Source organism: Pteropus medius, unplaced genomic scaffold (genome assembly GCF_902729225.1).
Source record: "Pteropus medius unplaced genomic scaffold, Ma_sr-lr_union100, whole genome shotgun sequence".
NCBI lineage: Eukaryota > Metazoa > Chordata > Mammalia > Chiroptera > Pteropodidae > Pteropus > Pteropus medius.
In genome coordinates, this window is record NW_024344240.1 from 3,229,667 (window position 1) to 3,257,637 (window position 27,971).

Sequence of the window (27,971 nt, forward strand, 5' to 3'; positions counted from 1 at the left end):
AGCAAAATAATGAGAAGAATTAATCACTGCAGATCCATGAGGCACTCTGGAAGTGAGTGTGCTTTTCACGTGTGCCGGAGTTAGTGAAGGAGAAATTGGCTTTCAGCCAACTATGGACTGATTTATACTCCTCCAAAATGAAGTTATCCCGATAAATAAGGAAAAATTTAACTTTAATTCCAATAACATGTCAATTACAGCGATGGCCTCAGAAATCGGGCTAGCTAAACACTGAAGTCAATAGATTCATAAATTCACAGGGCTGGAATTCCCTTATAGGGCACCCACATGTGTACATTTCACCAGACCGTTAGACAAAACTACAAGGTTCTATAAGTGAGTTATAACTTCACATAAACATTTATACTGTAAAAACCATTATTAAATGTGCCAATTTATGTAAGTAAATTGACTTTTTGCTACTCTGTTGATGAATCACTTTAAAAACTGTCTTAAGAAAGCTATGCTACATAAAATTTTCCAAGTCACTACTAATTTTCTTCAATAAATATATTAAACACCTTTAAGAATAGTTGTACCCAATGGAAAGAAGATATAATTTTATATTTGAAAAAATGCAATATCATTACAATTGAAATATAACAAATGGTTATATTTTCTTTCATAATTGCCATCATCCTGATGAAGTAGTCTTTGGACAATGCTACATTTACTTATAATCTAACTCTTTGATTACATATTAAGGACACTGAAATAAAATATTTTCCTTTTTTCTGAGAATATTATAGAGAGGATACTACATAAATGGATTGTTTCATCTACATCATAGCGAATATATATATATATTCAGTGATTAATTAGTCATCAATTTTAAAGAGTCCTCAGAGTTTAAAACCCTATGTGACAAATGCAGACATTAGTATACCTGTTTTAAAATTGTGTGGCTATGATTGAAACTGTCCAGTTCCCAAATAAAATGAACATTAACCAAATATATTAGGGCTTATTAGAGATCAAATGAAACTTCTATGATAGAGCCTTGGGTGTCACAGTTTCATTCCACTAACGCTGCAAAGCATCTCAAGAACTCAGATAAGAGATAACATATCTATTACGACAATTACAATTTTATTTGCTCATTTCACCCTAGTCACTAAAATCGACCCCCATGCATATATTTTTCAAGGCAGAGGTGTAACATTCTGAACACAAGAAAAAAATGAGGATATTAGCAACAATAAGTTAACTAAACAGATACTACAAAGGTTTTAATAGGACAGTCTTAACTGGAAATTCTTCCCATTTTAGACATAATTTTAACCAGTTTTACTTTTTCTATTTTCAGGCTATAGGAGCAAATTCTGAGGAGGGGGAAGGAGGAAGACAGCAGGTATGAGGGGTGTGTCTTTGAGAGGGAAGTGGGAGGGGCATGTGCAGCATTTGGGACGAGGCACTAAGGGAACCGGCGCCGGCTGCCGCAGCAGCAGACCTGCACAGACAGCTTCCGGTCCAGTGTGCAAGTGTTACCGATGACGGTTCAAGTTGTACAGGAGACAGAGGCTCAGTATTTGCCGTTTAACAGAAGAAAAAGAATGTGTTTTTGAAACCTTTCATCACTATTCTTACACGTTTTGATATATTTACCAGGGTAAGATTTTTTAACCTGGGAAATTAATCTATATGGAATAATTATTTCCTTAATATCAGAAAAAAGAAGCTAGCTGATGGCATACTTAAAGAAAAATTTACATTAGTTAATGCAATACTTCTAAAATGGGACATCCTAAAAATAATGCAGGTTTTGTGACACATATGTTAGAACCACAAGAGATATATATATATATATATATATATTCATATTCAAATATCTTCCACATTTCACATATAGTCAATTCAAATATTAATAGATTACAGAATAGGAAAAAAATATTTGCCAGAAACTGATAACAAAGGGTTGCATTATCAGCCCCGGGGAACAAACAGTATATAGGTAGATCCATGATCATGAAGTATAAACAGATTTTCCTGCAACTAACTTGATTTGGTGAGCCTCTCGCTTTCCCACACAGAGCTCCGCTCCAATATCAGAAGCCTGACTCTTCATTTTACCATTAGCTCTCCCCCTTTGCCCTACTTTGATTAACTGCCACATTCAGTCCTTTACCTTCATTAGCTATTAATTGCCTTCCACCTCAGACACTAATCTTTCAACCCCTGGCAGTAGTTATCTAAATGGTCCTGAATATCTAAACTTAAGTAAATTTTCAAGGACTTCTATAGCACAAATTAAAATAAATGTAACGACACAGAACTATAAATGCATTATGATTCAAATAAATATTCGGCAAACATACAAGCTGATGTGTATTCTACGTATACTACTGATCATTTACTCAAGGGCACCTATTAAATCATTACCACAGATTCAACACTTCTCTCGGTACTACGGAAGATACAGGAAAGAGGAGGATATAGTTCCTACTGCTGCTGAATAAACAATTTAGCGGAGAGAATCAAAACACAAGGGCTTACATCCCTGTTGGACGAAAATAAATGTCCCGCACTGGTGGACAGGGCAGGGCCATGGCGAGTCTACTTTAGGCCACGGACAATGTGCTAAGAAGGCCTTCACAGCTGACGAGTGAGAACAGAGGCAAAGGGGAACATGGAATAAAATTTTATTTTTATTAATAGTTTTTAAGGTAAAATACTGAAATAAACTGTTTACAACAGTAACATTTTTATGTAACATGCTGCCACCTGGTGGCAAGATAAAAATTACAGCATCTGTTAGGTAAGAATTAAAAAAAAAACCCAAATCAAAATATCTTGGTTTTATTTAGACATTTTGAACAGATGCTAGAGACAAAGTACCGTGTAAAATAAGTGACTCTTTAGTTTTCTCTTAATTTTCTTCTTAATTGCCAATTAATGCTATGGACATTACAAGAGTCCATTTGCTAAAGCTACAAATTACCAATATTTACTATAAGTACTTACTATATGGGTCAGTCACTATGCTAAATGATTTACATAGATGTTATTTCTGAAAAGAAATTCAAAATATATATACAAATAAAATTAATTTTTACTTGCTTTCAAGAAAATTGATGTTTGTGTGATGATGCAGCTATGCCTGTGAGATTAGCAGAATGGCTAAAGGTGAGCTCTAGAACCAGACCAGGTAGATTCACACTCCAGTGCCACCTCTTACTAGATGTGTTGCTTTGAACTCATTGCTCGACCTCACTGTAAACAAGGGATTACTGGGGCTTACCTCATAGAATGTAATGCACCAAAAACAGTGCTTGGCACCTAGTAAGTACTCAATGCATGTATGTTAGCTTTCATCACCATAAACATATGAGTGCAATGATATCTGGGGAACAACAGAAGTGGGTATACGTGCTAAGTGTGAATGTGCCCTGAAACACTGCAGACTAAAGGGGAGAAGCACTGATCGATGCTCTTCAGTGAATTACAATTAATTCTTGATTAAATAAAACTAAACATTGAAAAAGTCAATTAGCAACATGTAATGTGTTCAGTGAGCTCTAAAGAATAAAACAAACATATTGAGATCGAAGCAAATATTATTCAAATATAGGAGAATCTTGGAAACAACAGACTAGAATTCAAGACGAGGCAGTTTAAATACAAAACTCAGTCAAATTCCATGACTTTTAAATTTTCTGGTTCTATTTGAGAAGACTCATACTTACATCATAAAACACAGTGGCTTTCCAAGTGTATTTCATGGCAATCCTGCAGGGGTCACCTCTTGGGGATGAGGCAGGAAGTAGAGAGAGCCCAGTGAAGGGAGAACTGTTTTCTCCTCTTTCCCCTCATTTCCCACAGCATCCCTAATTCCAAAGCAGAACCATTCTGCTTTTTTCTTTCTTTCATAGTTTCCTGTTTCATTAAAAGAATGAAGGCCAGTGCTAAATCTACTGATCTACTAACTGAAATGGACAAAAGACTTCTTACGTCCTCCAAAAAGCTTCTAGCTAGAAATGACTTTTGATTTCTAGGATTATTTCTGGAAGTATATAATATTTGTGATTATTTACATCCTTTGTGTCCTTCCCTCTCTTTAAAAAACTAACATCACAAGTGAATGCGTATTAAGAAGGAAAGGAGATAGCCTGAACAAATCTTGAAGCATTTTATCAGAGAAATACAGGGGGAAATAAACACTTTAGATTAGAAAGGTTTGGGGGGTTCCAGTATTTAATAATTTCCCATTTTCTGTTAGTGATAACTCACAGATATATTTAATTTCTTAGTAATTTAGTTCTTTTCCTCAACAAGCATTTAACAAGTACTTGGTTTGTACCCAGGGCTGAGCATACTCAGATAAATATGAATGTCATTAATCTCGAAGAAATGGTACAGGAGAGATGTAAATCCAAAACTGAAACACAGCATGGAAAATTCCTCCACAGCTGTTTAGAGGAGTAACATGGCATGATGACTTCTGATGGTTAAAAAAAAAAAAAAAAAGCAAATCTGTCAAGAGAGAAAGCCCTGTGAGCAAAGGCCTGATGGGTAAGTATATTCTCCCACTCATTTATTGGGAAATTTACGGGGAGGAAAGAGCATTCTCAGCAGAGGCAAATTTTAAGCTGTTTCACTGGAAGCCGGAGACAGGCAGGCATGTGAGATGAGGTTAGAGGTGGCCCAACAGACATCAAGGACAGTTTAGAGGTTGAATTTAAAGGAGATAAGGCTGGCAACAGGGAGACCAGTAAAAAGTCTACAACAATAATCCGGGGAAGAAACAAAGGCCTGACAAATTACAACAGTGGCAACAACAATGGAGAGCAAAGATCAAACCTAGGATCTACTTTGGAGAAATCAATAGGACTTGGTAAATAAGGTAAGGATGGTAAGGTGTTTAATAAGGGTGACTCCACATTTGGCTTAAGTGACTGAGATGGAAGGGTATGCTGTGATTGAGATAGATAAAGAAAAATCAGGTTTCGAGGAGGAAATGAAGAGTTTATTTTAGACACACAGAATTCTAATGCTTATGTCATGTGTAAGTGGGAAAGTCTTGGCAGCTGATCTATAGAATTGTGCACCTATGAATATGCACTCCAGACAAATACACATGTGTACAAGTCTGTGATCCACACATATCAGCATGGTCTTCTCTTCTACGGTAGTGTTTGGCTACTCTGGTTTAAAAGCAGAGAAAATGAGTGTCACTTTCTAAGTTAGTCTGGTTTGGATCATCCCCGAAGTTCCCTAGGGTGATGGCTAAATAAGGGGTAGAGAAGCTGATGCTAGTCAGCAAAGTTGCCCAGTTTGTGGGAGAGAGCAGTAAATGTTCATTAAACTAAGCTCTCCTCCAGGCCGGCAGCAGCCTGGAAAGGTCAGATCAGATTTCCAGTGTAAACTCATGTGACACCCTCACCACTGAGAACAGGGTTAGGGAGACAACAAAGCCTTTGGTCTTTGTCCACAACTCCATTCATTGCATCACTTACGACACGGCCCAAGGCAAGTTAAGATGTCCTCTCAATGCAAATGAAATCTGTAGATTTTTAAGTAGCTGGTTGGGACTCAAGTTCCAGCAAGGGGACTTCAAATTGGTCTTATTAACTAAAGTCTTATAAAGTCATGCGTCTTCCCCTCCAACACAGAAGCCCACCTATCCTGCCTGTTTAGATGGCAAGTTTCTGTGATTGGTCTTAGGTTAGCTGGCTGTATTTTCAACTTGGCTCTTTCTTTCTTTAGTACTTTTAACAGCCAAGCCAGGAATTTCCAGCCCTGATTTTTAACAATTTAAGATACCTGTGCCTTAAAAATTTTTGATGTTTATATATTTTTCTGGTTGCACATAAATTTCACATAAATTTGCTCAAAATACTTAATTTTTAAGTAAAACTAATAAATATTGGGAAAAAAGGAACCCATCAAATGACTAAGAGGTTGTAAAGAATATCTGACCAAGTGACAATTGTTTGGGAGATGGCCAACTTAACTGTTTTCATACTACACTCACCTTTAGGTCCTAGAAGGAATATATTACTGTAAATTTTGGTAATGTACAACTCTGAGGAAATGAAATTTTAACTTAGAGGGTAAACAAATAGAGAAAACAGAGAAGGAATTACAGAAGTAAATAATTCCTTCTGGAGTATTCTGAAATCTTCAAAAAGTGGCATGGGGCTTTTGGGCAGGGGTACTTCCTCTAGCCTGTCATAATCTTTGCTACAGTTATTCCTAGGTCTAAAAAAAACTGCTTTTAAACCACGAAGACCCCGGGCAGCTACTGAAGGAAGCTCCTGATCAAAGGAGGAGCTTTCAGCTGAGTTTCCGCAAATCTCATAGGTTTTTAGAATGCTTAGGGCAAAAAGGTTTAGGACAGAATTCGACTTACATGTTAACAAGTGGGACTAGAGCATAACCTGATTAAAGACTGAAGGAAGAGAAGCAAGGTTAAAAGTAATTAAATAACAAACATTTGTTATCTACTACGGTGGTGGGGAGAGGGGTAAGGACTGTGCTGCTGCAGACGCAGAGATGAAAAGATAGTCTCTTTTCAAGAAATTCTGCCCTTATGGTGAGCTGATATGAGAAAAGGAATGTCATGACAGACTGCCGAGATAAATTCATGCCCAGGATGATACAAGAATATACGCAGAGGAAAGAACACATAAATTGTGACTGTGTGCATGTGTGTGGCGGCTGGTGGTTGGAGGGGGACAGGGAGGGTGTGTCATGGCATTCCAAGAGGAGGCATTAGACTTGACTCTTATCTTTGAAGGGTCAGGAAGAAAGGAAGAGCATTTCAAGTGCAGAGATCACTCTTTCTGTGGCGGGGGTACAGCGCACCTGTCAGCTGATGGCTCTTAGTTTAATATGGACAGCACGATGTGGGAGGCTGGCAAACACAGGGACTAGTCTTCCAAGTTGAGGATTTTTATTTTGAAGCTGTGGGGAACCACAACATGATTTAACAAAATTTGTGAGTGACATCCAATTTTCATTTCAAGAAAGATCTCACAGGCAACAGTGTAGAGGATTGAAAAATGAAGACAGGGAGTCCAATTAGGAGGCAATTATGGAAGGAGAAAACTTGGAGAGAATTTAACAGGTAGGAATAAAAAGACACAAGTGGGAAGTGATACATATTAACTGAATAAATGACTGTTTCAAAGGGCTGGGGAAAAGGAACACTCCAGGATGTAGGACAGTGCAGATCTGAAGATGAGAGAAGCGCTATCGGTTCAAGCCTGGACATGCTGAACCAGAAGGGTCCGAAAGCCGCTCATGCAGAGCTGTCCAGGCAGAAGCGATCGACGCTGAGCTGCACACAAAGCCTACCCTTCAGAAGGGTGTCTGATGTCACTGATTTAGGTGACATTTCAACATGGAAGAGTTGCTAAGGGAGGCTGGAAGGCTAGAGAGGCAGCAAGAATGAAGACTAAACGGTATCATGGAGCTAAGGAAAAAGAAAGTTCATGGAAGATCAGTCAAAAGTAACGAATACTCCCAAGGGGCGACTGCCTAAGGGAAGAACAGAGAAGCATTTGCTACGTGGGGCAATTAGGAGGTGCAAGGTGATGTTGGCCATGGTGGAGGAAGTCAGACGGTGAACTGAGGTGTGAAAAAGAATGAGGAAATGGAGATGGATCTTGCTAGAAGGTAAAAGAGACTGTATCCAGGGAGAACTGGGAACGACAGATTTTTATTTTAAGATGGCTGAAATGTGACTACATAATTATATGCTCAGAGTCAAGAATCAGTAGAAAAAGAGAAGATGAAGATGACGAGGTCTGAAGGAATAACGCCTCTGAGGAGGTGGAAGAGGAACGCACTCTGCGAGTCTTCTCAGCCTCTGCACAGAGTGAGGCACGGGGCAGCCGTGTCATCACTGAGAGCAGGTTCCACGTGCAGACTTTCAGGCCACGCCCCAACCTACTGAATCAGAGTCTGCACGGGATTCCTAGGTGAGCTGAATGCGCATTACTGTTTGAGAAGCACTGCTTGTACATACAACTGATTTGGAAAAAAAACCCATTTTTTTTTACAATACATTCTGAGCTTAAAAAAAAGTAGTTTCCACACTTCCCACTGCAACCTATATGTTACTGTGAATTAGGAGAATAAGCAAAATAAAAGTGACACCAACCCCTCATGTGCATCCCTCACCCATAATTCCATTTTCTTCTGCGAAATGACTAAATCACACTTGGAAACCTCGGGGTTAAATAAAAGTCAACAATTTTCTGAACACTGGTTTCTCAGAAAACTGATAGACTACTGTGAATTCTGGTTTTCTAAAAGGTGGATACAGTCCAGCTCCTCCTCCTCAACTCGTTTGACCAGGGGGACCCTCTGTAGAAGTGATCATTTTAATTAACATTCCTCAAAGGAGGATAAGGAGAATAAGGACAATCTTTCGTACTGCTATTCTCCACTGAGTAGTACAACATGAAAGGGAATGGACGGTGAACTGAAACCCCGGGGTCTGAGTCCTCCAGGGAAAATGGGGATGATGTATGTGAAGGAAGCTTGACAATGTACCATGCAAATATACAACGGAATCATTATGTCAGGTACTTGGCATGTTTTGATCATTTGAAAATACTTCTGAAAGAAAATTTCCGTTTATGAGATATTCTTCTAAATGCTGATACCACATGTGTACAATCGAGATCACTGGATTCCCGTGACAGGAGGAAGGGCTCCTTGTAATCTTCATACGAATTCCTCAGCTTGTCACAGAACAGACCACAGGGGTCATATCTTCCTGGAACCCTGCAGAATGGGACACTGAACAAAGTTATGGTCCTGGAATGAACTGCCAGAGGGTGCCAGTTGAGGTGTGAATCTGATGGGGAGCCAGGGCAGTCACCAGGCAGACACTACATCTTGGTGTCCTCAATGACCTTCAAGTCTCAGTTGAAAATGGAAGTCAAAACTGATATTCAAAAATATTACTGCTGGTCACATAGTCAATTCTTATTTCCTTACCAGCAAAATCTTTAATAAAATAGAGGTCAAATATATATATAGAATGTGTGTATGTACACACACACACACACACACACACACACACATTTTTTCTTTTTTGTCAAAGAGCCTAAACCTCACTTTCCTTATGTAAAATGTAATGACCCTATAAATGTAATGACCCTGCACATTCAACATATTACTTGAATAAATGATAAGCAACATATGGATTTTTCCATTTACATGCTATGCACTCAAATATGTGTATAGCATCAAATATTATGTTTAAAAAATCAGTAGTAATGACAGTTGAACACATAAAGAATGAGTTCTGGTGTCCTATTACTCTGGGAATACCACGTAGACAAGAATATTTTGGTTGAAATTGGCTTTCTGATTTCACTGACATTTAGGGAATGAACTCTGGGGTGCACTTCTATTATCACATTTATAGATGTATTTCCTCAGTGAATAACAAAAAGGATAAATGATAATAGCATATTTGGAGCCATCCCAAGTTGTATAAAACTGATTAAAATCCATTTCACAGAAGAAATGAATTCCTCTATTATAACTTGTAAGTTACAGCTGGAAAACAAATGTACTTAAACATAATGCTTATGTGCCACATTAGTCTGCTAACAGTTTTATATGAAGAAAGCTTTCTGTTTATGTGTATATAATAAATGTTTGTGTGCATATATATGTGTGGTATTAGTGTTATATGTGATTTTATAAATATCAAATTATATCTCTACCTACTGAATAGCAGACCTTGTCTTAAATTCTTACTTCTTTAAGTAAAACCTAGCTTAGCCAGACTAGGGTATCATTTTATTTTTATGCTCTTTAGAAAATAATTTTTTAAAAACCCCAGAATTTGTAAGTAGAGTTTTGGGTGCCATTTTTAACCTAAGACCCCAGCTGAAGATCGGCCGCATATGTTTAGGTAACAGCAAAATGGCTGGCACATCTGAGGTTATAGCTAATGAAAAATATAAAGCTCGAGATATTATAGGTAGAGCGGTGGTGCGTGATGGAGTGAGCGGGTGCCCGAAGTGGAACAAGGAGGAGGTCCTGTGGTTCAGGAATTTAATGAACTTGGATCTAGGTGGCAATATCATCAGGAAAATGCTGCAACAGTTGAGGATACTCACTGAAAAATTCACAGGTCAGAAAGCTCATAAAATAGAAGTGGTGACACTTCTTAACAGTACTTTCCAGACTTCACTCTCTCCCCAAGGTTGTTCATTGAAATGAAACATTTTTAAGGTCAAAATCATATACCATCCCACCTACCACTCCATGAATAAAGAAGATTCATGTATTATGCTGAGCTGTTGGTTCTGTACTTCATTGATTTTAATTGTATCCTCTCATTCTAGCTCAGTGTTTCTCAACCTAGATACTACTGACATTTTGGACCAGACATTGTGGGGAGCTATCCTGTGCATTTTTCTCTTAACACCACTTTGACCCTTTTCCCTCTCGCAGATCCTTCATGGATGAAATCGTTAAGCTGAGTAAATCAGCAGATCAGCAGATTAAAAGTAAATCTATTCTAACAACTCAACTAATGCTGGTAAAATGGTGTTATCGTATGCTGCACATTATCCAGTCTCTTACAGGGAAAAGCACAAGGTAAACTTCATGGTCTCTACTTGCATTACAGTAACTGGATCTGTCTATAAACACAGACAACAGCAAAAGAAAGAAGTCTAGTTCTAAACAGTAGTTCTAAAAGTAGTCATCGGTGTACCAGTAAAATTTAACCTGAAAGAATAATGATGTCGTTTTAAATTTCTAAAAGAACCTTTAGCCAGATGGTCCATAATCAGGACATTGACATTTGTATAAATCATTCTTTTGACATAATTATCTTTAAGTAATTTAGAAAATGGCTTTTAAGAACTTTTTTTTTAATACAGGGGTTCCTCAACTTCTTTACACCTGAGAGCCAAAGACTGGCTAGGAATTGAGTAATTTTCAATAGATTACACAAAGAGGACAAACGACTTCCGTGAGCTTCCTAAACGGCAACCGCCGTTTTCGGTGGATGGCTAGGATGGGCCATCAGGATACCTTCCTTACTCTTTTAACTCCTCACATGATCAGCTCTCCTACAGGAAGATCCTTCACATTCAGGCAGTAAGTCTGAAACCATGATCTGAGTTTCTACCCACTGTGTAAACTGCCTTTCCCATGGAAGGTGGCAAAATTAGGCAAATCCAAGTCCTTAGAAAGCAAAAACAAAGCACTTAGATCAAATTTCCCTGAAATTAATTCCTATTTCTTGCAACCCCAAGTCTAAGTAACTTATTAACTAATTAAGAATCTCTGAACTCTGTAAAACTAACATATTTATCTCTTATATTTCGTCATGATTCCTCTTGGGATCTAAGTCTAGCAGGCTAACTCTTGTTAAAATCCCAGAGGTAATATATTCTAATTTTATGAGCTGTACGATTTTCATTGAGGCCTTAGCTCTCCAACCACAGAAACTGCTGTTGAGTGCCTATCACAAAGAAGATGCTAAAAAATGTTGGCTTAGTTCTTCTTCTTCCCACTTCCTGAAGTAAAAAAATATACCTTTTGTCTGTCTTCCTCAATCCCAAAGCAACTAAGTATTTGTTCTCCAACATTAATTGAATAAAATAAAAAGAATGCTATTCAGACTTGATATCAGATATTAAAGAATTATTGCTAAGTTTGTTAGGTATAATAATGGTATTGTGGTTTGCATAGGGGTCATGAATGAACTCATTTTTTAAAAATATTAGCTTATATATTAAAATTTAAAACATCTACTATTTAGCCCATTTTTGGAGTTTTTCTCTTAGTTTGCTAAATGTAAAACTCATTTACAGGTCTTTCTCCAACCAGGTCTTTCTTATTCCATATAGCCTAGCTGTTTTCTTTTCCTTAAATGAATATTTATATAATTTTATCTTCAGCTATAGCTGAGAAATTTTATTGAGAAAGTCTATGCATAATAAAAATCTCAACAGGAACTATTATTTATTAGGTATATGCTAAACACATAACCTTTAGCATGGAGGGACCTGGTTGGTGTGTAAAAATTTGCTCTGTTCAGAAATGTGAGAGACGCATGAAAAAGCCATACTTAAAAGATAACAATAATTTAAAAAAGAAATTTTATGTTCATGAATTCAAAAAATATAATTTAAGCTTTTATAATTATATTACGTTATTTTCATATTACTATTTTATTATAATATAATTGTGAGGCTTCTTAATCCTTAATTTTAATTTGTTTAGATTGCCATCATGATCTTAAAGAACAGAGTATATTTAATTAGTTTGTATGTGGTTATTATTATGGTATTTGATCAAATTTTTGAGATAATTACAGATTCATATGCAGGCATATGTCATTTCAAGAAAGTCATCTAAATAGAATCATATGGTATGTAATCTTTTGTTCACAAAGCATAGTTTTCTGGAGATTCATCCAGATTGTTGATGTAGTTCATTCCTTTTTACTGCTGAGTAGTATTCCATAGTGTGGATGTACTTGACTGTTATGAATAAAGCTGCTAGAACAAAAAAAATCTCTGTATGGGTTTTTGCATAAGTCTTCATTTCTCCGGGATACACGCCCAGGGGTGCAACTGCTAGGTCCTACAATAGCTGCATGTCTAGTTTTGAAATAAACCGCCAAAATGTTTTCCCAAGTGTCTATATCATTTTATATTCTAATCAGCAATGTATGAGTGATCTAGTTTCTCTACATTCTTGTCAGTATTTGTTGTCACTATTTTTCATTTTAGCCATTCTGATAGTTGTGTAGTGATATCTCTTGGGGATCATAATGTGCATTTCTCTAATGGCCAGTGGTGCTAAATATCTTTTTAAGTACTTATCTGACATTTATATATCTGTTCCAATAAAATTCCTGCTCATATCTTTTGCCTATTATCTGATTTCTTCTTCTTTATTTTAGTTTTGAGATTTCTCAGTTGAATACTTGGTTTGCAAGTATTTTCTCCTAGTCTGCGGACTGTCCTTCTATCCTCTTATCAGGATCATTCAAAAGGTTTTATAGACTCATTTATCAAATTTTCCTTTTATGGATCATGCTTTTAGTGACAAGCAAGCCTAGTGCCAGATCCTTAAGATTTTCTCATTTTCTTCCCCCTAGAAGATAAAGTTTTACATTTAACTCCATGATCCATTTTGAGTTAGTTTTTGTATAAGGTGTAATATTTAGGTTCATTTTTTTTGCCTATGGATAGCCAATTGTTAGAGCATCGTTCATAGAAACAGTTATCTTCCTCCATGAGCTGTGTTTGTACCTTTGTTAAAAACTGACTGGGCGTATTTGTGTGGGTATATTTATGGATTCCTATTCTGTTCCACTGACGTATTTATTCTTTTACTAGTATCACCGTCTTGTAGACTGATGACACAAGACTTGAAACTGAATAGTGATTCATACTTTATTCTTTTTCAAAATTGATTTATTTGTTCTAGTTCCTCTGTCTTTCCATATATATTTTATATGAATAGTCAGATATCTATAAAAAAATCTTACTGGGATTTTATTAGTAATTGGGTTAAACCGGTGTATCTATTTGTAAAGAAGTGACATCTTTACTGGATTATGTATTCCAAACAATGAACATAGCACATTTATCCATTTATTTAGATCTTAATTTTTCAGTTTTCAGCAGTTTTGTAGTTTTCGGCATACATGCCCTGTGCATGTCATTTTTAGATTTATACCTAGTTATTTCATTTTCTTTTTCTGTGACTACAGATGGTACTGTATTTTATATTTTGATGTTCATCGCTAGTATAAGGAAATATAGATTTTTTTATACCTGTCTTGTATCCTGTAACCTTGCTGAACTCACTTCTCATCTCTAGTTGTGTGTGTGTACATGCATGTGTGTGTAAATTCCTTGGGATTTCCTACAAAGACAAATCATATCACACACTAACAGAAACAGTTTTATTTCTTCCTTCCTGAGCTGTGTGCCTTTATCTCCTTTACTTGCTTTATTGGACTGGCTAGGACTTCTACCAATATGTTGAATAATGGTGAGAGCAGACATTCCTGCCTTGTTCCTGATCTAAGGTGTAAAGCATTATGCCTTTCACCATTAAATATAAGGTCAGCTGTATTTTTTTTTTTTTTGATGCTCTTCAACAAGCTGAGAAGTTCTCCACAATTCCTTTACATTTTATTGAGAGTTTTAAAAAATGTGTGGGTGTTGCATTTTGTCAAATGCTTTTTCTGCACTGACTCCTAGAATGTGTATTCTTTTTTTCCTTTACCCTATTAAAATGGTGGATTTTACTGATTGGTTTTTGAATATTGAACCAGCCTTGCATCCCTGGAATAAATTCCATTTGGCCATGATGTAGATATTTTATGTATATGTATGTGATGTCATCTATTGTTGAAATCTATTTGCTGATATTCGTTGAGGATTTTTCCTTATATATTAATAAAAGTTATCAGTCTGTACTTTTTTTGTACTTTCTTTGGTTTTGGTATCAGGATAGTATTAGCTTTATAAAATAAATAAGGAAACATTTCATCTCTTCTACTTTCTGGAAAAGATGACACAGAATTCGTGTTTTCTTTAAATGTTTGGTAGAATTCTCCACTGAAATAGTCTGGACCTAGAGATTTCTTTTATGGAAATTTTAAAATTATGAATTCAATTTCCTTAATAGTTATAGGGCTATTCAACTATCTGTTTCATAGTAGGTAAGATGTAGTAGTTTGTTGAGTTTGTTTTCTTGTCTATTTCATCAAATTTATCACATTTATGTATTATTCCTTTGATGCCTGTAGGATCTGTAGTTATATCTTGTTCTGTTCCTGATATCGGTCATTTATGCCTTCTCTCTTTGCTTGTCAGTTGCCAGAAATTTGTCAAGTTTACTAATTAAAAAAAAAAAAATAGCTTCTTTTCTTGATTTTCCCTTTGTTTTCTTGTTTTCAAGTTCACTGACTTCTGCTCTTACCTTTATTATTTCCTTCTATTTGCTTTGGGTTTATTTTGCTTTGGGTACTGAGGTGTGAGCTAAGATTACTGATTTGAGACTTTTCCTTTTTTCTAATGTATGCATTTAATGCTATAAATTTCCCTCTCTGCATTACCTGTTTCCTACAAAATCTAATATGTTGTATTTTCATTTTCATTCATTCAATGTATTTTAAATTTCTTTTGAGAGTTGACACACATATTATTTAGAAGTATACTGTCTAATTTCCAAGTCTCTGGAGATTTTTCCAATTACCTATTATTGATAACTGGTACCAAGAGAACTGAAAGGAGAAATATACAAATCCACAATCACAGCTGGAGACTTGTCTTTGATTTCTAGTTAAATTCCTTTACCTACTGTAATTCCATTGCTTCTACTGGTTTTGCTTCACATATCTTGCACTCTATTCCTTGGTGTAAACAAATTTAGGATTGATATGCCTTCCTGGTAGATTCTCCTTACATTATTATATGACGTCCCACTGTCCTTGGCAATTTTCTTTGCTCTTAAGTCTACTTTACATGTTATTAATAGTGTCGCTCCTACTTTCTTTTGATTAATGTTTGTATATCTTTTTCCATCATTTTATTTCCAACTTGTCTGTACTGTTATATTTGAATTAAGTTTCTTCTGGACACCATATAGCTGTGTTGTTTTCTAATCTTCTCTGCCAATCTCTCTTTTGATTGGCATAGTTAAATCATTTACATTTCATGGAATTACTGCTACATAAGGTCTTAAGTCTGCCATTTTATTTTTGTTTGCTGTTTTTTGTTTTTCCTCTGCCTATTTGAGAGTTAACAGAACTTTTTTTTAGAATTCTATGTTGATTTATCTATTATTTTTTAGTGTATCTCTTTGTATATTTAGTAGTTGCTCCAGAGATTGCATTTTATATATATATATTTGTATATTTAGTAGTTGCTCCAGAGATTGCATTTTATATATATATATCTCTGGAGCATAGGTATATATATGTGTGTGTGTGTATATATATATACACACACACACACACACACACACACACACACAACACTTATCACAGTCTTCTAGAGTTGTCATTGTACTCAGTTAGGTGAGGTGCAGAAAGCGTACCTCCCTTGATGTCCCTTTCTCCTCCACGCTTTATAGTATTTCCTGTATGTGCACTGAGAAAAACATCAGATATTACAATTTTGCTTAAATTGTCAAACATAATTTACAAACTCAAAAATCTTAAGAAAAAAGTCTATCATAATTATCCAAACTTTTGGTTAACAGGGCTCCTTCCTCTGTAAGATTCTTTGATCATTTCATTTCTGGTAGATAATTGTCTTTAGCCATTCTTTTTTGATAGATCTGCTATCGATAAATATTTAGTTTTCTTTTATTTGAGAATATCTTGATTTCCTTTTATTCCTGAAAGATATTTTTGCTAGTTCTAGCATTCTGGGCTGAAAGTTCTCTTTCAGCTCTTGAAAGATATTGGGCTATATCTTTCTGGCCTCCACGGTTTCTGATGAGAATTTTGCTGTCATTTGACTTAGTAAGTTATTGTTTCACAATTTTGTTGTCTTTAGCTTTCAGAGATTGACTCTGGACAGAAGTCTTGCATGTCTTGGCATGAATTTATTTGGGTTTAACCTGTTTGGAGTTGGTTTAGCTTCTTGAATCTTCTGCCATATTTGGGAAGTTTTCAGTCATTATTTCGTTAAGTACTTTCTCACAATCATCTTCTATTTTCTCTCTTTCTAGGATTCTGGTAACACGATGTTAGACACATTTTATTATTGTCCCATAGGTCCCTCAGGAACTGTTAATATTTTTTCAACTATTTTCTCTCTGTAGTTTAGGCTAAGTACTTTCTATAATTTTATCATCCACTTCACTATTTCTTTCTTCTGTCCCCTTCATTCTGCTGCTGATCCCATCCACTGAGTTTATTTCGGTTACAGTACTATCCAGTTCTAAAATTTCTATCTGGTTCTTTTTATCTTGTTTTCTTTTACTGAAACTATTTTTCACTTTCAAGAATGCACCTAATTGTTTGTTGAGGCATTTTAATGATGGTTGCCTAAAAAATCTTTGTCAGATAATTCTAACATCTCTGTCATCTTGCTCTTGTTATCTATTTATTGACTATCTTCCCCCCGCCCCCCATTCGGCTTGAGATCTTCCTGGTTCTAGGTATGAAGAATGACTTTTTATTGAAACCTGGACATTTAGGATAGTTTTATAAGACTCTGGATCTTGTTTAAACCTATGCTTTAGTGGCTTCCTCTGATACGGCTCCTGGTATCAGAAAAGATGAGTGTGGAAGAACCTCATTACAGCCAGCTAAGGGTGGAAGCAGTGCCCAGATTTTTTTCTGCAACATTTGGCTGTAGTACAATGCTGGTTTTCTAAAAGATTTCTGTCTTGCCAAGCTGCACCTTGCCTGGTTCTTTGGCTAGAGAGTAAGCTTCTCTCTCAACCTCACACCTGTCAGTTTCTCTAGCCCTCAATCTGAGATATGAGGCAAAAAGAAAACCGAGGGAAATCTCTGCTGTGTCGTTCCTCAGGTCCCAAGGTCTCTAGCTGGTCAGCCAACTTCTCTCTACCTTTTGGAATCTTGTAATTGTTTTATAAACAATGTTTACAGTTTTAGTTGTACTTAGCAGGAGGAATAGGTAAGGTTAAGTCTATTCCATCTTCTCAGATGCATAAGTACTTTGGTTATTATTTCCATGTTCAATCAGTTCCTAAGTTGTGTAAAGAGATTCAAGATTCAGTTCACCCTTTTTAGATCTTAAAGTGGTCTTCCACCTTTTTAAAATAGTTTATCATGAAACAGTTTTGGTTTTTAGGTAAAATCGCATGGATGATTACATTATGTTATACCTGTCTATGAATCCTTTAAAAATAGAATTTAAAAAGATTATTCCTTAAATCCTTGGCTTCTGAGAGACACATTTACATGATTAAATAAAGTGCTGTTCTCTCATAAGTATGGGATATTCATGCCCAGATCAAATTTAAATGATTACTTTTATTATTAATCATGGATACAGAATGGTTATAATAAGTGATGACAAAATGTTAATGGAATAAACAGGTTTCCCTCAATATCTGAAAGTAGCATGTTCCTGTGAAACCTTTCCTAAGAAGAAACGGTGTAGAGCAAAGAGTATCCTCCGCTTTCTGAAAGTACACGTTACGCCACTAAACCAAAGGCCTGTACTAGTATTAACAGCTTTTTTTTTTTTTTTTGGTAAAAGCGAGAATCCTCTTTGGATTTCTTTGGCTAGTGAAAATAGGTATTAATGTAGATCTTTGGTAAAGGCAAAGTGGCCTAAAGTGAACTTTTGAAAAGTGGGAGATATTGGTATTTCATTTAAATGTTCAGCCAAATGACATTAATTTGCTACTTACAAATAAATGCTTCCTAATACCATAAATGAACACAAAGGCATTAGAGACAGAACTAAAAATCTATGATTACTTTCCAATAGTTGACGCCTTGTCATCTGACTACAAAGCATGGTTCTTTATTAAAATGCAAACAATTTTTGCTTTATGATTCTCAAAATCAGCCAAAAAATCCACTGTTAATAATCAGTAAGGATATGTTTCAGATATCCTGAAACCTCCCACAACATGTTGGCCCTTATGGTTTCAAATACAACACCTCTAATAAGGAGTCCTTTGGCTTACATGTCTATTTTAAATTGAACAAAGGGACGCAACATATTTCTCTCTGGGTGTGCTGTGTGGAGTGGAACATTACTCTTGCACGTTATCAAGTAATTACTGGCTACAACAGTTAAAACATTAGTTGATGCCTACAGGAAATGCATTAAGGACAATCCGAGAGCACCTCATCTAGTACAGATAAGTATACCACATTACCTAAGAAAAAATTCTTCAGTAAAAACACCAGTGCTGTTCAATTACTGTACTCAATTTCTGGGTTCAAGCGGGTAATAAGAAAAACTCCAAGTACCATACTTCGTAAATATTTACTCACTGTTTACTATGCCAAAGGCACAGTGCTAGGCTAGTTGCTGCCTACAACCTCATCTCCTGCTTTCCTTAGAACAATGAGATTCTTCAATCATTTGTTTTCTAGAATCCCTTTCTGTAGTTGCTCTTAAGATTCTTACCATTCTAGATGGTGTCACTACAGCATTACTCTGGGCAAACTACTTATTTTAAGCTTCATTTCTGCGTTTTATAAAATGTAGCAACACATTTACCTTAGAGAGGATTAAGTGCCTACTCATCTATGTACAGCATATAAATACCATATCTAAACAAATATAGCACAAAAAAAACCCCAATGTGTTCAGAAAATTTCCATTAGTTCAGGTTAATCGATGAAAATAACTGAGATACTGCAAATTTTATGTACTAAAGGTGGCAGAATTCCCATGCTCTGTATAATGTTACACAGCAATAATGTAATACTTTCCCTATTTAAGCAGAAGTGGCTACAAATAGCTACAAATGTTTAGTCTCTAGACTAAACATTTCAATTTTCATTAGGGTCCTTTTCCTCTCATGCAACATAAAAAAGACTCAAGGAAAATACATACGAAAATGTGTTAAAGCATTTTGGTTTCAAGAGAAGGCTCAGAATATAATTTGAGTCTGATATAAGATGAATGTTACAAGGCATTCGAACAGAAGGAACTTTCCTACTTTATGGTATTCAAAGATGATCAGTGATTAAAAAGCTTATGGAAGATACACCAATAAATGAATATTAAGGTATAAAAAATAATTCTATTAAGTAAAAAGATGATAAACATTGAAAAGGTTCTCTTATTTACCTCTTCTACATTGGAAGCAGTCTTAGCGGAAGTTTCCATGAAGATAAGTCCATGTTCTCGTGCAAAAGCTTCACCTTCTTCTTTTTTTACTTCTCTTCTAGATTCTAAGTCACTAAACAGGAAGAAAGGGCCATGTTATTAACCAACACAAGACAAACAGAGGCACCTGTAGAAAATGTACCATGAGATTCAAAGTTGTACTGACCATTCTTTTAACACATAATAATCAACTGCATTATGGTGGGTATTATGAGGGTCAAAGTGTTTAGAACACACCGCTTAGAACTAATAATCCAACACAAGAAAAATAGAGTTACAGTCTTAGAATGCTAAAACTAGGAAAAACCTAATGGGAACATCTAGCCTGACACTCTGCCTTTGAGTAGAGTGAAGTCTCGAAGAAAATAATTTTACTCAAATAATTTTAGAGAGAACTACAGAAGTATTCTCATCCTTTAGCCAGACTGATGTCTATGAATATGATTAAAAAATAAGTCACGCGATTCTCAGAAGCTATAGGAAATAGCTTAATAAAATCCAAATTACACACAAAAAAATATTAGATTATTAAACCCAGTTGGTTTAATTCCCAGCAAAACTGTTAACAGAAAGAGAAACAAAAGTCTAAGATAGAAATTTTAGATGAAAGCATAGTGTTCATTTTTATCATACTGGAATTGTACTAGTAAGGTGTGTGGTGGAGGGGGGAAGTAACAGTCTTCTTCCAGTGTGTTTTATTGTAAAAATTTTAAAACTTTACTATAAAATATTTTAAGCACACAGAAAAGGATGGAGAATATCCATGTAGTGCCATCCAGCCTTAACACATATATTTTATTTTGACAGATTTATATCAGATTATTTTTCTGTTGAGAAATAAAATCAGTAGTTACAGTTGAATTGCTTCCTGTATGGCTGTTCATGATCTCATTCTCTTCCCGCTTATCTAAAGGTAACCATCACTCTGTATTTGGTGTTTTCCTCCTCATTAGTTTTTATGTTTATACTCATGTTTACAGCCACAGAAGGGTTTTTTTGGGCATGTTTTAAAAAAATTCACATGTAGCTATCATCTTACAACTTGTTAATTTTGGTCACCATTATGTTTTTTGGATTTACCCACATAATGTGTATAGATCTAGTCTCTTAATTTTTTTATTGCTGTATTATATTTTATTGAATGAATGTAACACAATTTTTAATTCTCCATTTGAGTTATTTGCAATTTTTAATTATTACAATGTTACAATGAAAATTTTAAACATTTAGTGTACATGTAGTATTTTTCAAACTGAGACGTGACTCAGTGAATTGTAAAACTACTTTACTAAGTCATACTCGGAATTTAAAAAAAGAAAATGTCAGGGTGTATTTCTCACTGTTTCATGGAATTTCTTTTTATGTAGGTATGTACATAATTTTATGTACAACGTCATGATAGAAAGTGTATTTACAGCAAATCAAAAAGCTCAAGTCACTGCTATTGAATATATATTTAGTATATAGCTGCTTTCCAAAACGATTGTATACTTTATGCTCTTAGCAGCAATGTTTGAAAGTTCGTTGCATCACATCCTCATCAATGTGTGGTAAGATCATACTTGTTCATATCTGCCAATCTGATGAATGTAAACAGTACCGCACATTTATGCTAATTTGACTTTAGCTGAGTTTCATAAATGCTAATTAACATCCTCATTAAATTAGGAAATAAACAAAAATCTAAAAAGAGAAAGACATCCATTCATTCAACAAATATTTGCTGAAGGTCTCTTATAAGCCAGGAATTTTAGTAGGTGCTCAGGATATATTAATGAACAAGAACAAAGAAGTATACATATATACAGTTGACCCTTGAACAATGCAGTGGTTGTGGTGCTGACCATCCCCTTGCACGTATAACTTCTGACGCCCCCAAACCTTAACTACCCTCAGTATCCACAGGAGACTGGTCCCATGACTCTCATGGACACCAAAATCTGCGGATGCTCAAATCCCCTATATAAAATGGCATAAATTAATACACACAGTTGGGCCCTCCATATCTGTGGACTCCCAATCAAGGATTGAAACAGGTATTTACTGAAAACAGTCCCTGTATAAGCGGACCTGCACAGCTCAAACCTGTGTTGTTCAAGGGCCAACTGTATTCTAGAATGGAACAGAGAGACAATATTAAATGAATCTAGTTTTTCTACCCAAAAGTGACTGTTTTACATATATTCATAATCATGCTATGTCTGCAATTTTGTATCCTAATTTTTTTTACTTACTATCTAGGTCATTACATCTTTTCAATAAATATCATTTTAATGACTAATTAACAGTATCCCATCAAGTAGATACAGCATAATTCATTTAACTATTTCCTTACTGTTGGATGATCAGAGTAACATAGTATGAATCAGGTACTGTGTGAAGTGTTTTACATGCGGATTTTTCATTTAATTCACTTGACAGATGAGGAAACGGAGGGACAAAGGAATAAAGTAAAGCATTTGAGCTCACAGTCCAGGAAGAGTAAGCAGAATGATTCCAACCAGACCGCTGTGCTATGCTGTACCATTAAAACATTTTTTAATGACTACTTTTTAAAATAATTGATTATACTGAAGAACTTTTTGTCAAATATAGATAAATATAAGGAAAAAAATCTACTCATAATTTCACTTTCCACAAGTAATTAACATCTTGGTGAATATAATAATTCTATATAACTCATTATTTTTACTGTCTGTTTCTTCCCTACCACACTGGATATTAGCCAAAAGATGGAAAAGTGATGTTTCTTCTCTATCAGAATATATTCATACCCACTAGTCATTGTAATTTGCTTTTTTTTTTCATTTCCTATATTGTGGATCATTTTCCCAAGTCATTTTTGTAGTCTTTTACAATATTATTTTTACTGTGTATAAAGTAAAGAATGGTAATATTTTATGTAAACAAAATTACACAAATTAGGGATATTACCCCAAAAAAGATATTAAAGTCTCATCCACCTAATGTTAAGTAATGTCAATGTTTCAACTTTACAAAATTGAGCAGGAATTTTGTAACTTAAAGTTGGCTAACTGGATAAGCTGTCAACTGTTTACAAAGTTGCCATATAAGTCATTATCAGTCACTGTTGTTTGTGACTGAAACTTCGTGAATAATTCTGGTGACTATCTTGTAAACTTCAAAGTTGTTATACTTTAGAAATATTTCACCACTTAAAAATGCCATCTAAGAATTTATTCAATGGAACAGGTGCTGAAAAAATACTCCTAAAAGTCTGAAATGTTGAAAAGAAAGTCTGATATAAAACACTATAAAGGGAACAGTAAGTATATGCCATGCTATTAATTTAGGTAACTGTGCTATAAAATATTAGTGGTAAGATGAAAACACAAAAAGCAGGCAAACTAAGTTTGTAAATATCATAGTATAATCAGGTAAGGATAACTTATCCAATTATCATCTAAGGGCCCCCAGGGCCTAAATAAGCTCCTTCATGGATCTGGGGACAGACCACTCAACAAAACAGACAAAAATCCATAAGCCCCTGGCCTCATGGAGTTTACATTCTAGTAAGAATTAAAAGGGTGATGGCGGCAAATGAGGGGGAGGGCTGAACTAGCAACAGTGATGCTGTAACATTCTCCTGGAATTCAGCCCCTGTATCTGACAATCACTCTTAAGAGAAAATACGCTTTGAATTACAAAGAATATATCTTCCCTTAACTACCCTTTCCCCCATTTTATGCATATGCCATATTTATATAAATAATCTCTTATTTGGGGATATTTAAAATTATTCCCATTTTTCCACTACCAGTATCTGATTATGTTTGTATTTTTAAATGTTATCTTAGCAAAGAGGGGTAAGAACTTGGATGTTTGAGGATCGTTAAAAGAAAGGGAAGTGACACTTTACTATTCATGATCTTTGTTTTATCACTCTACTTTGGTTATTTCCTTAGTTTTCCATGCATAAAATCATGTTGTCTTTGACTTTTCACCCCTATCGATCCCATTTAAATTGCTTTCATTACTTAAATCTTTCTTTCCTAAATCATACTTACTACTATGCTACCTTTTTGTTTAAGGTTTGTATGATAATCCTTTAACTATTAAAAACTTTCATCTTTGCAGATTTTGCTTCCTATTTCTTGTATAAAGAATTTTAAATGCCACAGTAAAAAATAAAATCCGTGTCATCTGTCACTCTGACTAGGTCACTGCTCTTCTCAAATCCCTTCACTGGCTCCCTAGTGTTTAATGTATCTAATTCAAAACTCGCTTATTCTCTATTTCCATGTCTACCCCAATTCGCCTCATCTAACGAAAATCATCTCATTTATCTCTGTTCATTCCCATTCATTCTTTGCATGTCATACATTCTTTTTGCCTTTCTTCTAGCTTCTTCCTTAAGATGTCTTCCAACAGCTACTATACTCCTAACTGTAAGGGCCACCCATCCACAATCACTAGAAATACCTCTTGTATATATTGTACTTTCCTTTTCCTTTTCATATTTAGACTATAAGCTCCTCATGGGCAGCAGCCAAATTTAAGCCACCAGTAAGCTGCCACCCACCGTGTTTCAGACACAAGGAAAACACTGCTAAGATACAGGTGTGAAAATTCTTTCTTCTCCAAATATTCTCTTCTTAGTACTGCAAACATTACCGTTGAATGACAGAGTAAATACTTCCATATTACAAGACTAAAGGTTCCTTCCAATACTTAATCTTTCTTAAATAATTTAGTGAGGTGATTTGAGGAAAAGATAACCAGGAAAGGCCTTGACTGAAAGCCAAGATAATACATACTTTTAGTTACAAAGTTATTGAAAGTTAGCCTTTTACAATGAAAATATTACTTAAGTAAATATTTTCTTGTAACGGCAAATCTAGATTTCTATTAAAACAATACTTTCTAAAATCAAATCTATACAGTTTAATGTTATTTGCCATTTTACTTTTTCTACAGCATTAAACTGACATAAAAATACTGCATATTTATTTTAATGTAAAGTTTGATGAGTTTGGCATATGTATGTCTTTTTGATGAGTATGGTATATGTAAAGTCAACAGGCTTCCCAAAGTTTCCTCATATATCACTATAATCCGTCCTTTCCTCTTTCAGTACCCTAGGCAACTAATAATCTGTTTTCTGCCACTATAGATTAGCCTGCATTTTCTAGGATTTTATATAAATGGAATCACACACAATGTTTTCTTTTTCGTCTGTTTTTTTTTTTTCACTCAGCATAATTATTTTGTGAGTCGTTCACTTTGCTGCGCCTATCAATAGCTCATTCCTCTTTATTGCTGAATGGTATTCCATTGTATGGCTATATCACAATTTATCATTCACCAGTTAATTAAAACGTGGGTTTCCAGTTTTGGGCTATTACAAACAAAGCTGCTATGAATATTTGTGTATATTTCTTTATTTATCTTGGGTAATAAATATCTAGAAGTGAAACAGCTAGGTGGTACGACACATGCATGTTTATTTTCTAAAAAAACTACCAAACTGTTTCACAAAGGTATCGTATCATTTTATATTCCTACCAGCTGTTTATGAATTTCAGTTCCTCTACATCTTTACCAATACTTAGTATGTTAATTTTTTTAGTTTTAGCCATTTCAGTGAGTGTGCAATGGTATATCATTGGGGTTTTAATCTGCGTTTCCCTCATAATTAGTAATGTTAAATATTTTTCTTGTGCTTACTTGCCATCTATATATCTTCTTTAGTGAAGTGCCAGTTCAGACCTTTTGCTCATTTTTAACAACTGGACTGTCACCTATTCTCCCCAAACTCTTCCAAAAAATTGAAGAGGAGGCAATACTTCCCAAATCATTTTATGAGGCCAATATTACCCTGATACCAAAAACTGGTAAAGATAACACAAAAAAAGAAAACTACAGACCAATATCTCTCATGAACATAGATGCAAAAATCCTAAATAAGATACTAGCAAACCAAATACAGCAACATATTAAAAAGAGTATACACCACGATCAAGTGGGCTTCATCCCAGGGGCACAGGTTCAACATATGCAAATCAATTAATGTGCTACACCACATAAACAAATTAAAAAATAAGAATCATATGATCGTATCGACAGATGCAGAAAAAGCCTTCAACAAGATACAGCATCCATTTATGATCAAAACACTTAACCAAATCAGTATAGAAGGAAAGTACCTTAACATAATAACGGCCATATGCGACAAACCCTCTGCCAGCATTACACTGAATGGTGAAAAACTAAAAACCTTCCCTCTAAGATCAGGAACAAGGCAAGGCTGTCCACTATCACCACTGTTATTCAATATAACACTGGAGGTCCTAGCGAGTGCAGTCAGGCAACAGAAAGATATAAAAGGCATCCAAATAGGAAATGAAGTCAAACTGTCACTATTTGTGGATGACATGATTCTCTATATAGAAAAGTCTAAAGACTCCACGAGAACACTACTAGAAACAATAAGCAAATACAGTTAAGTTTCTGGATGTAAAATCAATGTTCAAAAATCCATAGCATTCCTATACTCTAATAATGAAGTGTCAGAAAAAGAAGTGGAAAAAACAATTCCTTTTGCAATTGCAACAAAGAGAATAAAATACCTAGGAAGAAATCTAATGAAACACATGAAAGATCTATATAATGAAAACTATAAGACCCTACTAAAAGAAATCGAAGAAGATACAAAGAAATGGAAAGATATTCTGTGTTCTTGGATTGGAAGAATCAACATAGTGAAAATGACCATTTTACCTAAAGCATTATACAGATTTAATGCAATCCCCCTCAAAATCTCATTGGCATTTTTTAAAGAAATAGAACAAAAAGTCATCAGATTTGTATGCAAGCACAAAAGACCCCAAATCGCCAAAGCCATCCTAAGAAAAAAGACCGAGGCTGGAAGCATCACTCTACCCAACTTCAAATTATACTGCAAAGCGATAGTAATCAAAATGGCATGGTATCGGCAGAAAAAACAGATACACGGACCAATGGAACAGAATTGAGAGTCCAGAAGTAAACCCATATTTATATGGGCAAACAATTTTCGACAAAAAAGCCAAAAACATACAGTGGAGAAAGGAAAGCCTCATCAATAAATGGTGCTGGGAAAACTGGAAAGCCACCTGTAAAAGAATGAAACTAGACTGCTGTCTATCACCACACACCAAAAATTAACTCAAAATGGATTAAGGACCTGAATATAAGACCTGAAACAATAAAATGCATACAAGAAAACATAGGAACGAAACTCAAGGACTTTGGACTTAAAGAGGATTTTATGAATTTGACCTCAAAGGCAAGGGAAGTAAAAGCAAAAATAAATGAATGGGACTACATCGAAAGAAACTGTCAACAAGGTGAAGAGACAACCATCTGATTGGGAAAATATATTTGCAAGCAACACCTCTGTTAAGGGTCTAATACCCAAAATATACAAAGAACTCATACAACTCAATAACAACAAAAAACAAAAGATCCAATCAAAAAATGGGGAGAGGACCTGAACTTCTCCCTAGAGGGCATACAAATGGCCAACAAATATATGAAAAGATGTTCAACATCGCTAGCTATTAGGAAAATGCAAATCAAATCCACAATGAGATACACCTGTTAGAATAGCTATAATCAGCAGGACAAGTAATAACAAATGTTGGCGAGGATGCGGAGAAAAAGGAACACTTATACACTGCTGGTGGGACTGCAAATTGGAATAGCCACTATATAAAACAATATGGAGGTTCTTCAAAAAAGCTAAGAATTGATCTATCATATGATCCCGCAATCCCTCTACTGGGTATTTACCCCAAAGACTTGAAAACCCATATCTGAAAAGAAATTTGCACACCGATGTTCATACCAGCATTATTCACAGTGGCCAGGACATAGAAGCGACCGAAGTGTCCTACAATAGATGACTGCCTAAAGAAGCTGTGGTACATATGTATAATGGAATATTACTCCATTACTCCATTATATTCCATTATACATATGTACCACAGCTCCTTTAGGCAGTCATCTATTGTAGGAAGAGATGAAATACTGCCATTTGCGATAATATGGATGGACCTCAAGATAATCATGCTAAGCACAATAAGCCAGAGAGAAATAGTTGAAAATCACATGATATCACTTATATGTGGGATATAAACCTTAAAGCAACAAATGAACAAGACAAATAAACAGAGACTCATGGACATG

At 35.2% G+C, this 27,971-nt stretch overlaps 1 protein-coding gene across 1 annotated transcript in view; it reads right to left on the reverse strand.

Moving 5' to 3' along the window:
- RAB2A (RAB2A, member RAS oncogene family) overlaps positions 1-27,971 on the reverse strand; it is an 83,748-nt gene that overhangs the window by 6,195 nt on the left and 49,582 nt on the right. The window contains exon 6 of the mRNA XM_039868870.1: positions 19,743-19,854. Coding sequence (XP_039724804.1) covers positions 19,743-19,854 — 112 coding nt within the window. The remainder of the gene's footprint in view (positions 1-19,742; positions 19,855-27,971) is intronic.